At 46.7% G+C, this 15175-nt stretch overlaps 1 protein-coding gene across 4 annotated transcripts in view; it reads right to left on the bottom strand.

Annotated features, from left to right (window-relative positions):
• Positions 1-7668, bottom strand: part of Med13l (mediator complex subunit 13L) — a 232919-nt gene extending 225251 nt beyond the window's left edge. For 3 of the 4 annotated variants that reach the window (XM_028878797.2, XM_028878798.2, XM_028878800.2), the window contains exon 1: positions 7079-7239. In XM_028878797.2, the coding sequence (XP_028734630.1) occupies positions 7079-7150 (72 nt within the window). In that variant the 5' untranslated portion in view covers positions 7151-7239. Of the gene's footprint in view, positions 1-7078 lie in introns of all 4 variants that reach the window. The other variant, XM_028878799.2, reaches the window with a different exon arrangement.
• Positions 7669-15175: the final 7507 nt, after the last annotated feature.

Genomic DNA, 15175 nt, shown 5'->3' with positions numbered 1-15175 from the left:
ACATACACACACACACTTGTGTTTGAGACAGAGTCCCTCTATGCATCCTGAAACTCTCTATATAGACCAGGCTGACCTCAAGCTCACAGAGATCTGCTTACCTTTCCCTTCTGAGTGGTCAAATTAAAGGCATATGGTACCAGGCCCAACTCCAAACTATTTAATAGCATCCTTCCAATCAGAACCCAAACAAGCACCACAGACACCTTGGGAATGAGGGGAATGTTTAACAGCAAGGAATGAATGTCTAAAGTGACACCAAGATGATTCCAACAGGGTCACTGCCCTACAAAAATCCATCTGCTTCTCAGAAGCAGATCAAGAATCTGAGCTACTAGTTCTGCCCGTAGAAACCAGGGAAAGATCTAGAGAGGATGCAGCACTGCAAGAGTTTTTACAGCTGAGTAACCTGGTATGGCCAACTAGAACCCTAGCACTCGTGGGCAGAGGCAGAGGCAGAGGCAGGAAGCCTACGCAGGCCCCAGGCAAGCTCCAGCCAGTGTAGCCCTGTCTTAAATAATCATCTTCATAAAGTTTAATAAGCTGTTAGAGTGTCATTTTTTAAAATTTCCAACATTATGAAAATCTTGTTCACAATTATCTACTTTATTTGAAACAAATGTTTTCCTCACTTTTAATTTCAAGATCAAATGTCAAATGTCCAATTAATGCAGTGATTTTATATAAATTAAGAATAAATTATAGCCAAAAGAATCTAACAAAGATTTGCATTACATTTATGTGGGTGTGTGATCATTATGTGCCTGTGTGTGTGTGTGTGTGTGTCTGTGTGTGTGTGTGTGTGTCTGTGTGTGTGTGTGTGTCTGTGTGTGGGGGGGGTGTCTGTGTGGGGGTGTGGGGGTGTGGGAGTATGTACATGTCTCCGTGTCTGTGTGTCAGAGTACTTACGAGGACTGGTTTTCTCCTTCCACTGTGAGAGTTCTGGATGTGGAACTTGGGTCAAGTACCTTTGCCAGGGCCTCTAATTACCTTGAGTTTGCAGCCAGCCTGGGATCTCTGGTGAGTTCCAGGCTAGGCCGGGATACAAAATGAAACCCTGTCTCAAAAATAATGAGACAGAGAGAGGGGGGGGGGGGAGGGAGGGAGGGAGGGAGGGAGGGAGGGAGGGGTGGAGGAAGGGAGGACAAGGAGAGAGAATATGAATGTATGAATGTATGAATGAATGAATGATCTCAAAGTTCCTCATCCAGCAAGTTAAAGCTACAATTTAAGCTATACAAAATAATGCCAAAGTGAAACTTCCATATAATAAGCAGGATGTTCCTTTAACAGGAATGGAATTTCACTACCTTGAAAAGGTACAAAATGCAGAAAGCTGTATGCTTTACTGTGAAGTAATACAAACACAGCTTGAAGACCTTCCTACCACAATTCCCCCAGAATGAGAAAATAAACATCCAGACACCAGTGAAGGAGACGGCCTCTCCCAACTCTCCTCTGGAAAGAAAGCAGTCATCTTAGGGTTTTTAGAAAGATGAGAACCCAAATGGAGTCTAAAGGACACTTCATAAGGAGACTTGTCCAACAAACATCACCAACACATCACACAGAGAGGCAGGGCTCCCTAGAGATGGATGGCCACCACAGCAGCTGGGAAGGGGCGGTCTCCTCTCCTACTGCCTTACATACAGTAACACAACATGAAGCAGAGGAAAACTCCCCCTAAAGAAACAGACTACAGCATTTTAAGAAAATTTCACAACTATTTTCAATCAACTAAAACAAAGCTAGAAAACTATGCTGATGTACACATGCCTATACTAAAAAAAAAATGGGCAGGCATGCATATTTCATTCATGCAAATGAATCTGAAGTTACAATTCCTCATTTATGTTAATATTTACCAAGATTAATGGAATATCACCTCCCCTATGTAATGAAGTAAATTCTCAACAGAACAAAGCTAACACCTTCAAAGCTTTCAAATAAACACGAGAGGCATATAGCAGAAAAGGGGACTATCTGGACCTGATCAGAAGGATGAGTTCCACCAGCAGGGAGAGTCAGACATTCAAGAACACTTACAAATACTGAGTCTCTAATTCTAAAACTCTAAGTCCTAAGAGGCAAATGTGTGCTGATGTTTCATATTTTCTTGTTTTGGGGGGGAGGGGGAGCTACTCCCATAGGCTATCTAATTTACGATATCTAATTAACTCTCTTTGCAATGCACTGAATGTTATTTCTTTGCAACAACAAAATTATTTTAAAATGACCAAACAGAAATTCTGGTAAATGGCACCACACATAGTCTATCAGGCACATCCACATGCAGCGAGTCTTAAAGGGCACTACCAGCAATGTAGGAGAGTGTGTTCTCTGTGTTTCTAATAAATGATTATAAAGCACAGTTTACCAATCACACCTATTCTCATAAACTTTATCTAATCGCTCTCACTGGCTAGCTCTTGTGAAATAAACATATCATCCTCTTTCACAGGAATGCAAATCAGTACTTGTACTAGCTTAAATAACATTATCTTCTCTTGAAAATAAGTCAAAGCTTCAAAAATATCTAGTCTACCTCTGAATCAAACTTTGATAGCTGAATTAACTATTCATAAAAAACATTCAGATAATCTACGGCATCTCTGTGCACACTGAGACAGAGTTTCATCTCAATTCTGTCTTTATTCATCTCACAGTATAGAACACTGAAAGTGTTTGATGAATACAATTAACTCACAATTAACTAAGCTAAATTAGCTAGTGAACAAAAAAAGATCAATTTTTCATACTAATTAATATAAGCCACAACTTTAAGTCGATGATATTTAGAGAAATGCCTTGAGAGACTTTGTTTCAATATAAATCATCTAACATATTCATGACAAAATGACCAGACAGGCCAAAGAAATGACAAGGTACAAAAGCACCTGCAAACACTCAACCAACGCTTCCTGTCTTGAACACAACATTGCCTGCTCTCTTCACAAAGAGAGGAAAGGGCCCAGCCTTCTTTCCCAATGAGCATGTCAAAGCCTTTGGCACATACAGATCTCAGGTACATTATTTCTCTTTAAATTATGAACTCATCACACGTACAAATGGCTCTTTAAAACGGTCCAGTAAACTGCTACACTATGCCTTAAATTGCTGTCTATTATGTACTTAAAAATATTTACTAGCAATTGGAGGTTAATATGGCAACCATTACCGGGTAGCAATTATTGCCATTAAAAAAAATATAAATACTATAACACCATGTGCCACTAACAACAAATGCTAAACAGAAAACACATTGGCATATTATAAATATTTTCATTAAAGAAAAGGAAGCATCATGGAAAAATGCTTAAATGTATGTTTATTTTAAATATTAAAACTGCAAACTGGGGTGAAAAAAACAACAATTGTGTGCAGTATTGGGGCACTGTGAAACAGTAAAAATCTCCCTTTTTCCCCACTTCCATCTGACAGTCTCCCTACTTATTTTCTAAGTTTTCAACATCTCAGATTTTCAACATTTGCAACTACCTTCCTTGTCTTGAGGGGAAAATAATTCTTCTAAGACAAAAGGAAATTAGGTCTACAACAATTTACCCTAAAAGCTTCAAATACAAAATGAATGGTCCTCAGTAGGAAGTGAAGTACTAATGTGTGTACATGTGTTTTAATTCAGTGCGAATTTGACACCATTACCCAATTATCTATAGTCAGGGAGATTTTAAGCAAATCAAACATGAATGTGGAACAAACATGCAAGAATTAGAAATAGCTCCCTCAAGTCCCAGTACACAGCATACTTAAGTCTAGCCTAAAGGACACAAAGTCACTTTCTCCACATTATCTCAAAAGAAAAAACAAAAAGATACACTGTGCATCTGGAAGTTATAATGTGTCTTCCCTCAAAGGTGAGTTCACAGCCACAGGGCACACTGTTACAGTCTCCAAAAAGGGAAGATTTAAACACTTAACTACATTAGAGGTGAGTGAATAAACCAAGAGTCACCCCAAAACTTGATGAACAGAAGGAGAAAACAGTTTGTCACAAAGGCACAGTGAGGCATGAATTTACTGCCGTGGCTACAAACCTCACAGTCAGAGAGGAAGAAAGAGCAGTGACCCGCATCATACACATCCAATGCTTTTCACAGGTTAGGAAACCGTGTGGAAATGGGAAAGAAAGTGTAGGAAAGAGGACTCAGGCACTATCAGGAAACAAACCCAGTAAAAGACTAGAAACAAAAATCCTAAGGTGCCTGATTGCTCAACCAACTTTTGCTAAGCCATGCTGATGACCTCAGGATAACAGAAAGTGGTGGGTCACTGTTTCCACACAGCTCTACTTAAGCTTACACTTACATCTACGATAACTTGAGCGTGCGGGTACACTTTTAGAAGTAATAACTCTTCTCTGCTCACAAACAAAACTGCAGGCCAAAACATCAAAAAGTACAAAATGCTAAGTACCTACTTCTTCGGACATAAGATATGACTTTGAAAAGGTGATGTTGCATCCCCTTTGGAATCAATTATGTTCTTTAGGCAATGTATTCTTAACATGATAGGGTCAGGAAAAGTTCTCAATTTGGAATCAGAAAAAAAGGACAGTTTGCAGTTTGATTTTTTTTTTTTTTAAATAAATTTTAGGGCTGGAGAGATGGCCCAGGGGTTAAAAGCTCTGGCTGCTCTTCCGGAGGACCTGGATTCAATTCCCAGCACCCACATGGCAGCTTACATCGGTCTGTAATTCCAATTCCAAAGATCTGACATCCTCGCACAGGAAAAACACCAATGCACATAAAGTAAAAATAAATAAGTCATTTTGAATAAACAACATTTATCCATCTCTAGGTACCAGGGAACATAAACATTCTACATTTTTAAACCAATCTAAGCATCTCTGCATTTCAAAGGGGTACCCAAAAAGTTAATTGTAGTTTAAATTATATTTAAAAGTCAACTCTTTGCTTTAAAGCTGTTTAGGGGAGAAATACCCAGAATGCATCCTTAGGCCGGTAAAAATCACAGTCCAGAATCTTCAACAAAGAATTTCAAACATCTCATCTCTACACTATCACCCCCTTGAAGCTCAGAGAGATAAGGAATGACCCCACAGCTCGACCGTGCACCAACAGCCTTTCATGTGCCCACACAATTCATTGTGTATAAATTAGCCACATGCACACAAGCCATTACTAGTCAGCATGATGTATGGTAATTTGGGAGCTCTCCCGAACTAATATGGGTTGACTTGGTTATTTTAATTACCTGTAAATATGTCAATGTGGTCACCCAGACGCCAAACAAAACCATTTTAAATACCCCCTAATCAATATATTTGCTGATCTATGAAGGTCCCTGAATCTAATACTAAATGACAGACAAGAAAGGTGGGGGTGTGGGGGGGGGGAGTAGTTTTATCCTCACATCAAAAGGTCAAGGGTGAATTACTACAGTAGTGAAGGGAAGAACCCCAACTTCTAACTTAATCTCAAGACTTGGCGTCTAGATAGAATTCAGGGTGAGAAGAAATCAGCCTGCTGTTACATGCGTGGAAGCAGGAGCACTATGTCACTAGGTCTTTGTAGGCCAAAATCAGGCTTGATTTCTTTATCTGTACCAAAATAAAATGACACTTCCAAAGTTGGCAAGAATTCCTATTTCTCCACTAGTCTCCAAGGGGAGAAAAAGCATCTATGCCACCCATAATTAAATGTAACTAATTACAATTTCAACACTAAATTATTTATCCAGTGTAAACAAGGACTGAGAGGAAATAAAGCTCCGATCTACAGCAGGGGTTCCAGCAAATAATTTGCAATAAATGCACGCTCTCCAAAAGGCAGCGTTCCCCAACAACCCCCCCTCCAAAAAAATATTGGACACACAATTCTAAATAAGTTTAGTTTTTAAGGCCAAATTAAATAAGCCGTTCAACCAATTTTCCAATTATATTCTACGCTTGAAACATAATTGCCTTACATCTGTTTACAAATCTTTGCTCAATATTTAAACAAATTCGTACTCTCCCGGGCACATAGCTCCACATACAGTAACTCAGGCACAAAGCGCGTATTTAAAGACCACGCACTCCCATTATCAGTCTAAGCGCCAGGTTTAACAACGCGAATGTTTTCAGAGCTAGGTAATACGACCCAATAAAAAGCAAAGATGGCATTTACCACCAAATGTCACTGCCACCGCCAGGAAAGAGTTGCTGGAGCCCTATACATTTTTAATTTCGATGAATCGAGCCGCCGTCGCCGGGTGCCAGGCTTCCAGGAGAACAATTGACACCCTAAATGCTTCGAGATTAAGGCAGGCGTTGCACTTCCAAAGCAAAAGTTGTCAATTATCAGAGAGACGAGAGCGGGAGAGAGGAGAGGCGAAGGAAGATAAAAGCGATGTTATCAAACCGCCCAGCTTGTTGCTCTCTCGTGTGTGTGTGTGTGTGTGTGTGTGTGTGTGTGTGTGTGTGTGTGTGTGTGTGTGTTCCTTGTTAGGGCAGAGAAAACAGTTTTTAAAGGCAGCGGAGGAGAGCCGAGAAGCAGCAGCTTCCTCCACCTTCCGTGGGCTCCGAGCAATAGCTCTCCCGCTCTCCGGCGTAGTAAGCCCCGAGAGGCGGGCGGCTGTCCGTGTTTACAACCGTGCGAGCTTCCGCCGCCAGAGTCCTTTCCCTGACACAATCGCCCTTCCATCAACTGTTTTCGGGCGAAATCGCAGGTGTCATTGTGGAATTTAAAAGAAAGAAAAGAAAAGAAAGAAAATTGAGACGCGGGAGAGCGGCCGATCCGATCGGGAGAGAGGACGAGCCTGCAGATCGCCGGCGCCGGCGGCTGCACAAGGCAGAATTCTAAGCCTTCCACATTTCGGGAAGGAGGAAAGGAAAAAAAAAAAAAAAAAAGAGGGGGAAGGGGAGGGGAAGGGGGGTGTGATTGCCACGGAGGTGGGCGCTCCGAAGCGCGCCCCGGCGTCCGCAGCGCCCCGACTTCCACACGCACGTCCACGCCGGGCGCCGCGCTCGCCGACGCCGCCAGGGCTCCGGGAGGAGAAAGTTGCGCGGCGGGGAGGTCGCGCCCCCCACCCGGGGCCCCCGCCCGCCGCCACTCACCAGCGAGAAGAGGTTGGAGTGACAATCCTCCAGGCTCGCCCCGTTCGCCACCCAGTTCGCCGCGGCGGTCATGGTCCTCCGCGAGCCCGGCCGCCAGAGCGGGGCATGTCGGAGCGGGCCGGGCCGGGCGGCGGCTCGCGGGCACCGGGGCGCGAGGCCCGCGCGGGAGGCCCGAGGGCGGCGGCGGTGGCGGCGGCGGCGGCGGCGGCGGCGGCGGTGGTGGTGGTGGCGGCGGCGGCGGCGGCGGGGGGCGCGGCGCGGCAACGCCGCCCGCCTCTGTGTCGCGCAGGGCCGCCGCCTCCGCCTCCGCCTCGCCGCCTCGTCGGCCGCCTTGTTTATCTCTCCAGCCGGCGGGCGACTCGCCCTCGGCCGCGCCGGCGCGTGAGGCACGCGAGCCCCGCAGCCGCCCCCGAGCCGCCGCCGCCGCCGCCGCGCCCGCCGCCGCGCGAGCCCGCGAAGGGGGGGGTGCGGACGAAGCCAGCGGGCGACCCCGGCAGCCGAGCGCCGTCCCTCCTTCCTCTTCCTCCCCACCCCCCCTCCTCCCCAGTCGGCCGCGCTTCTCCTCCCTCCCCGGGCTCGCTCGCTCTGACAGCAATGGCGGCCGCCGACCGCGGCTCGGCCCGCCATTGGCTGCGGCGCGTCACGTGACGGGCGCCGGCCGCGCGGGGGGCGGGGGAGGGGCCGCGGCGGCCCTGGCGGCGGCGGCGGCGGCGGTGGCTGCAGCGGCGGCGGCTCGCGGGAGGCGCTGCTGAGCCGATCGCGGCCTTCCTCCGAGCGGGGAACGGAGCGAGGGAGGGAGAGAAAAGAGGTGCGGGCCGCCGTGGGACGGCGGGGCTTGCGTGGACGCCCCGCCCTGGGCGCGGGCGCGCAGTCGGGCGCGGGCCGAGGAGGCCGCGGCTTGCAGGCTTGGCCTCCGAGCCCCGGTAGCTTAGCTGCTCGGGCCTGGGGCGCGGCACGGGCCGGGCGAGCCTGTCCGACCGTGCTGAGGAGTGTCCTCGAAACCTCACGCCCACCGGCCGCTGCGAACCGGGCGGAGGAGTGGGACTCGGAGACACAAAAGACAGCCGAGGCGCCTGCCCGAGGTCGCGGGATTCGAACCTGGGCAGCGCGAAGCCGGAGCTTGGTTCGCTGCCTACCGAGCACTGAGCTCCTAAAGCAAAGATGCTTTTGGAGCCCTTGGCGCCCACTCTGCGAGCGGGCAGGCATTCCTTGCATAAATGTCCCCAGCGCTCTTGCTTGTGCCACATTCACACTGCCCTGTATGGGGAGCAGGCCCTTCCTCCAGCTCTAAGCGTTCAATTCCTTCTTCAGAGTAATGGGAGAAGTGCTGATACTGGACACTTATCTTCGAAATCCCCCAGTTTTCAGACCCAAAATATAGGGAGGGAGGAAAGTTGGCTTGAAAAGAGGCAGAATGAGCGGGACGTGGTGGTGCACACCTATAATCCCAGCACTCAGGGACAGAGGCAAGCAGATCTCTGCCAGGTCCAGGCCAGCCAGGGCTATACACTGTCTCAAAGAAACAAAGGGAAGGTAAAATGCAGGAGAGACAGGTGGGAATGTAAAAAGGGGGGGGACACAAAACTGACATAGCAATGAAGCTTGGAAACTATCACAAACCTTAAACCCCAAAACAAAGGTGGTTCATACACATATGTTACTTCACAGGATCCTCAGAACTGCCTTAGGTGAGCTGGCTCAGAGGGGTGCAGTGATATCCCCAAGGTCTCAATTACCCAGGGGCTCAACACCAGGAGTATCTGAATTCAGAAGGCTCTGAAAAGGATGCCAGACACTGGTTTTGCTATACCGAGCTGTGACCCTGCTCAGCGAAGTTTACCTCTGTCTCTCATTTCCTAATCTGTCCAAAGCAAATCCTAATTGCTGACCTGCTGACCTCGAGCCAAGGTCACGAATTCCCGTTATAATGCTATCGAGGGAAAGGGGGGGGGAGCCAGACACCAGTCACATATGTGGTGTTGCTGAAATCTCAGCAGGACATCCAGAGTCGGTGCGCACATGTTCATCACAGACTGCAGCCTACTAGCTGGTCATAGAAGAAAAACGAAGGGAGGAGATGAGGTGCAGTCCTGGAGCAAAAGCAAGCAGAAACATGAACCCCCCCCCCAAAAAAAAAAAAACACATAGACAGTTTACAGATTTTTAAAAAAAAAAAAAAATATTCAGCGGTGGAAGGCACGCCTTTAATCCCAGCCAGCACTTGGGAAGCAGAGGCAGAGTGAGCTCTGTGAGTTCAAGGCCAGCCTGGTCTACAGAGTAAGTTCCAGGACAGCCAGGACTACACAGAGAAAAAAAGAAAGAAAGAAAGACAGAAAGAGAGAGAGAGAGAGAGAGAGAGAGAGAGAGAGAGAGAGAGAGAGAGAGAGAGAAGGAAAGGAAAGGAAAAGAAAGAAGAAAGAAAGAAAGAAAGAAAGAAAGAAAGAAAGAAAGAAAAAGAAAAGAAAAGAAAAGAAAAAAAAAGCTCAGTTTCAACTTCATTTGCTGCAGGACTGGATATTTGAATCACACTCAATTCATATTGAAAGCCTACAGAGGACAGTCATGGAGTTTGGACAGGGTAATTAACATTACGGTGGAGATCAGTGCCCTAGGAGAGACCCAGGAAAACTTGTTTCTCCTCTCTGCCATAGGAAGACGGTACCAGGAAGAGGACCACAACTGGACTGAAATGGGTCGTCAGTACCTTCAGCTTAGGCTTCCAAACCGGTATAAAATAAATTTCCTTTCTTTAAGGCATTCAGCCTACAGAAACGTAGTGCAAACAGCTCAAACTCAGGTATCCCAGAAGAAAACCAGAAATGAAAACCATATGTACTGGCAGTGTTCTCGGGTTTTACACACACAGCAGGAAGCAGAGCCCTGGAGTATGAAGAGCGGGAATATACAGTAGCATAGTGGCTTTGGATGTCCAGTCGAGAATTATCCAGAGGGGCTAGAGAGATAGCTCACTGGTTAAGAGCACTTGCTCCTCTCGAAGAGGACCCAGGTTCAGTTCTCAGCACCCATAACCATCTGAAATCCAGTTCCAGGGGTTCCAACCCCCTCTTCTGGCCTCCACAGGCACCAGACACATTCACGTTCATATATGTGTGTGTGTGTGTGTGTGTGTGTGTGTGTGTGTGTTCATATATATGAACATATATTCCCCCATATACATCCACCAGGGAATAACTAACGAAATAATTTAATTCCGTGCAGCCATTAAAAATAATGAGTCGGTGCTATGTGTTCTCAAAGAGAACGACCCAATGTGTGGATTAACTGAGATGGTCCTAGGAGGTTACCATGACACTACCAGTAACATCAGCCGCCTCTAGGGAAGAGATATATATGAACATATATATTTTGCCTCCACATATGTGTGTGTGTGTGTGTGTGTGTGTAGGCAAAACACACACACATAAAATAAGTTTGGAAGAATTTTTAATAAATAATTGTTGTGGGCTGTCATTCTGTAAGCTGTGATTACTCTGGTTGGTTGATAAATAAAATGCTGATTGGCCAGAAGCCAGGCAGGAAGTATAGGCGGGATAAGCAGACAAGGAGAATTCTGGGAAGAGGAAGGCTGAGTCAGGTGTCGCCAGCCAGACCACAAGAGAAGGCAAGATGTGACGGCAGAACTGAGAAAAGGTACCAAGCCACGTGGCTAAACATAAATAAGAATTATGGGTTAATTCAAGTGTAAGAACTAGTCAGTAATAAGTCTGAGCTAATGGCCGAGCAGTTATACTTAATATAAGCCTCTGTGTGTGTACTTGGGGGATGCGAGCGGGAGAGATTTGGCCTGACCACCGGCCGGCCAGGACACAGAAAAACTTCCAACTACAAATAATAAAAGAATTATGGGCATTTACACGCATGCACTCTTTGACCCAGTCACCCTCCTTTGAGCAGTCCCGACTTGTACACAGGTGTGTAAAGGCCTGGAATGTAAGCATGATGAGCTGCTGTATTGCCTGTAGGGCAGAAACTAGAAGCAACCCCGAGAACATCCATCAGGGAAAACTAACAAAATAATTTAATTCCGTGCAGCCATTAAAAATAATGAGTCGGTGCTACGTGTTCTCAAAGAGAACGACCCGACGTGTGGATTAACTGAGATGGTCCCTAGGAGGTTACCATGACATTACCAGTAACATCAACCGCCTCTAGGGAGGGGAGCCGGGGGACTGGGGGGTGGGGTAGAGATTACTTTTCACTCTATCATTTTGTTTTCTTTTTCCTTCTTTTAAAATACAAAATGCATATATCACCTATCCATTCCATAAGTAACAAACAACAAAAGTCAATCTATAAATAAAATTGAAGACAATGCAATCAAAGGCACCATGAATGTAAATTAAAAAGCAAAATAAAGCTGAGCACAGTGGAACCCCACCACCACCACACACACACCACACACACACACACACACACACACACACACACACACACACACAGGAGAGGTCTGAAGTGGAAGGTTCATGAATTTGGGGTCAGCCTGGGCTACACTGGAAGACTTTATCTCAAAAATATGAGGGAGAAGAATAGAGAAGAGAGAGAGAAAAAAAGAGTGGGAGGAGGAGGAGAATAAAAACCAGACCAAGCTGGGCGGTGGTGGCGCACACCTTTAATCCCAGCACTTGGGAGGCAGAGGCAGGAGGATCTCTGTGAGTTCAAGGCCAGCCTGGTCTACAAAGTGAGTTCCAGAACAGCCAGGGCTACACAGAGAAACTGTCTCAAAAAAAAAAAAAAAAAAAAAAAGACCAAAAACGAGCAGGCCAAACTCAAAGAGATGTTCTTGTCTGTCAAATCTGAGGCCCCAGAGAGGGAGGGAAAACATTCAGACCTCTGCCAGTGCGTGTCCTGGCAACAGGTGTTCAGAATGAGAGCCGGGAGGAAGTGGGCACTGGTCTCGACTGCCCCGTGGAGCAGCCTGTTTCCTGGCACAAGCACTCAGGCTCCAGGAGCCTCAGTTTCCTCTCTGTGTGCACACAGCAGCCGGGGTAGCCTTCAGGTCAGCCCTACCTGGGAACTCCGTGGCCTCTCTGTACAGCTGAGGTTAATGATAACAATCCTCCCGGTTCTTACTCAAGAGGGAAAGCGCGCGGGGAGCTGACGGCAAAGCTCTGGAGATAAGATAAACACAAAGCAAAACACAAGTCAGCCACAGGCTCCTAGGAGGTAGCAGGGAGCCTGGCTGGGACTTGGCTCGGTTCCGTAGGTGCTGGCGACTCATCTGCACCCGTTGACTTAGTTTCCCCAAGTACAAGACGCTGCCCAGACAGGAAATAAAAGTCCCGCTGTGTGCAGAGACCTCCCGGTCTCATTCTGAGGAGGCCAGAGGCCAGATCAGTTCCCTTTCACAGTTACCAAATGTAGCGAATAGAGAAAGTGGAAACAAAACAGGACCAGAGGAGGAAGCGACTGTTAGAAAGACAAAAGAGAAGGAAGCTGCTGCTACTTGGGGGGGGGGGGGGGGCGCTGCCATCTGTGAGCCCCTGGGGACCTGGGCTGCAATCCTCAGCTCTGCCTGCGCCCTAGCTGTTCAGCCCTGTGCAGGTCACTTAACCCCTGTGACCCACCTTTCTTCCCAAGCATTCCACGTCCCAGAGTCCTAACTCTAGGGAAGCGCTTCGCACAGTGCGGGGCTCCAGAGGCAGTAAATCAATAAATTACAATCACCAGCCACTTGTCCCTACTCGGACATGAGAAGGTGTCACCCAGTCACATCATTTGGAGATTGTTCGTTTGTTTTGATTTGTCTTGTCTTTCTTTACTGTGCCTTTGTTAGATTACTTGGCAAGTTCTGGAGGCGCAACCTGGAGGATGCCAACTCTGGTGAGTCTTGCTGTAGAAATGTTTACTCCAGGTTAGAGAGACGGTTCAATGGGTAAGGCGTTCTGCTGTGTAAGCCCAGAGACCCAAATTAGGAGCCACTGCACCTCCAGAAGAGTCAGGTATGGTAGTACCCACCTGTAGCCTATATGCTAAGGGGTAGAGGATAGAGGGGTAGCCCCAGAGCATGCTGGCCAGCCAGTTTAGCCCATTAGGAGGTTTAGGTTCTATGAGAAAATCTATCTCAAAAATAAAAACAAACAAAACCCCAAAACTATATAGAGAATAGCAGGAAAGGACACAGCACAGTGTCTGGCCTCTGCAAGCATATGCATAGGTGTGCATGCACGCCCACAAGCACACATGCACAAAAAACAAACACACGTACACCCTACACACACTGAAAATAATATTCCGAAAGCATACTCCTAGGCTAGAGAGATGGCTCAGCAGTTAAGAGCACTTGTCATACTGGCAGAGAATCCCAGGCCAGTTCCCAGCACCCACATAGAAGCTCACAACTGCCTGTGACTCAACAACAGGGGATCTGACGCCCTCTTCTGGTCTCCAGGGGCAACTGCACTCACATGTGCATGTACCCACACACATACACATAATTAAAAAACAAAAACAAAAACAAAAACAAAAAACCCAAGCCTTTAAAAAAGCAAACTCAAGCCCTCGCACGCCTTTAATACAAGCAGAGCACATCTCTGTGATCAGCAGCTCTACATGAGCTCCAGGAAAGCCAAAAACAAGAAACGCTCAAAAAGCAAACTCACCACTCCCCAGAAAGGGAATGCCAACCTTTGTACCCCAAGGCTCACTCCTGCTAAGAATCTGGACTCTCTTCCTTTCATACTTAGACCAACCAGCCTAACCTCAAGATACATTTCTTTTTCTAAGGTTTAGAGTTTTGTTTTCTGTTTTGTTTTTACTTTTTGTGAAAATGAGATCATGGCACATATATACTACTTTGCAATCAGTTTTTCCTCCCACTTAATCATTTATCACAAACACACTTCCAGGCCTATATATCTGCATCTAACGCACTGTTTTGTTAGTTACGTGATGTCTCATAGAATACCTGGGCCGTAATTTATCCAATTATTCCCCTATTCCTGAACATTCAGTGAGGTTTCCAGTTTTTTCCCCCACTCTAAAGAAATGGCTGTTGTAAATATCCTTTATCTATATATCCTTACGGACTGACACTTTTATTTCTTCAGAATCAAGTTCCCCAAATACGATTGCTTTTTTTTTATTGTTAATAAATGTATGTTTTTATTGTTCATAAATACAGCCAGGATCCCGGGTGTGGCTCAGAAGCAGGGTGCTTGCTGAGAGCATGAAAGGTCCTGGGTTCAATACCCAGTGTTGCTAAAAGAGAGAGCTGGTTAAATGACTCAGCTGGGTACACACACCCAGCATCAGCTTTGTGGCCTGAGTTCGATCCTGGAACCCCAGAAAAGGTGGAGTGAGAGGGAGGAGGGAAAGAGTGGGGGATAATAATATTAAATAGCCAGGCAAGTAGCACACGCCTTTGATCCCAGTACTCCAGAGACAGAGGCAGGCAGATCTCTGTGAGTTCGAGGCTGGCCTGGTCTACAAAGTTTCAGGACAGCCGGGGCTGTTACACAGAGAAACCCAGTCTGGAAAACCAAATAATAACAACAATAATAATATTATAATAATAGCGGGAAGTGCTCTTAACCATGAGTCTGTTGCTCCAGCCCCTCATTGCAATAACGCTATTATTGTTGTTATTATTGTTATTACTAAATAAAATACGGTGCAAGAATTCATAAATGTATCCAGAAGCTAGGGACATGGCTCAACTGGCAGAGAGCTGGTGGTGTAGCTTGCAGGAAACCTTGGGTTCAGCATCAAATAAAAAGTCCCCATGTACACCTGTGATCTCAGCACTTCTCAAGCAGTAGAAGAGGAAGCTGCAGGTGTTCAAGGGCATCCTCAGCTGCATCGTGAGTTTGAGGCCAGCCTAGGCTACATGGCACCCTGTCTTAGAAATGAAAAACTACATACCAATGGATGATAAAAAGGCCAGAAGACTTTCCCACAGAGGCTGGGGTGGGGAGGGGAGATAGCCCCTCCAGATCCTCCAAGTCCTGCCAACCTTTGCGTAGAGCCAAACTTTTTCATTTTTGCCAACCTGATGAAAAAGCGGCCTCATTGTTGGAGTGTGCTCTCCCAGAACTCAAGCAAGGCTGATCTCTTTTAGGCTCTCTTGGCCATCGTGGC

Source organism: Peromyscus leucopus, chromosome 23 (genome assembly GCF_004664715.2).
Source record: "Peromyscus leucopus breed LL Stock chromosome 23, UCI_PerLeu_2.1, whole genome shotgun sequence".
Taxonomy (NCBI): domain Eukaryota; kingdom Metazoa; phylum Chordata; class Mammalia; order Rodentia; family Cricetidae; genus Peromyscus; species Peromyscus leucopus.
Note: the sequence above shows the minus strand (reverse complement) of the source record. Positions and strands in the feature narration are given on the sequence as shown.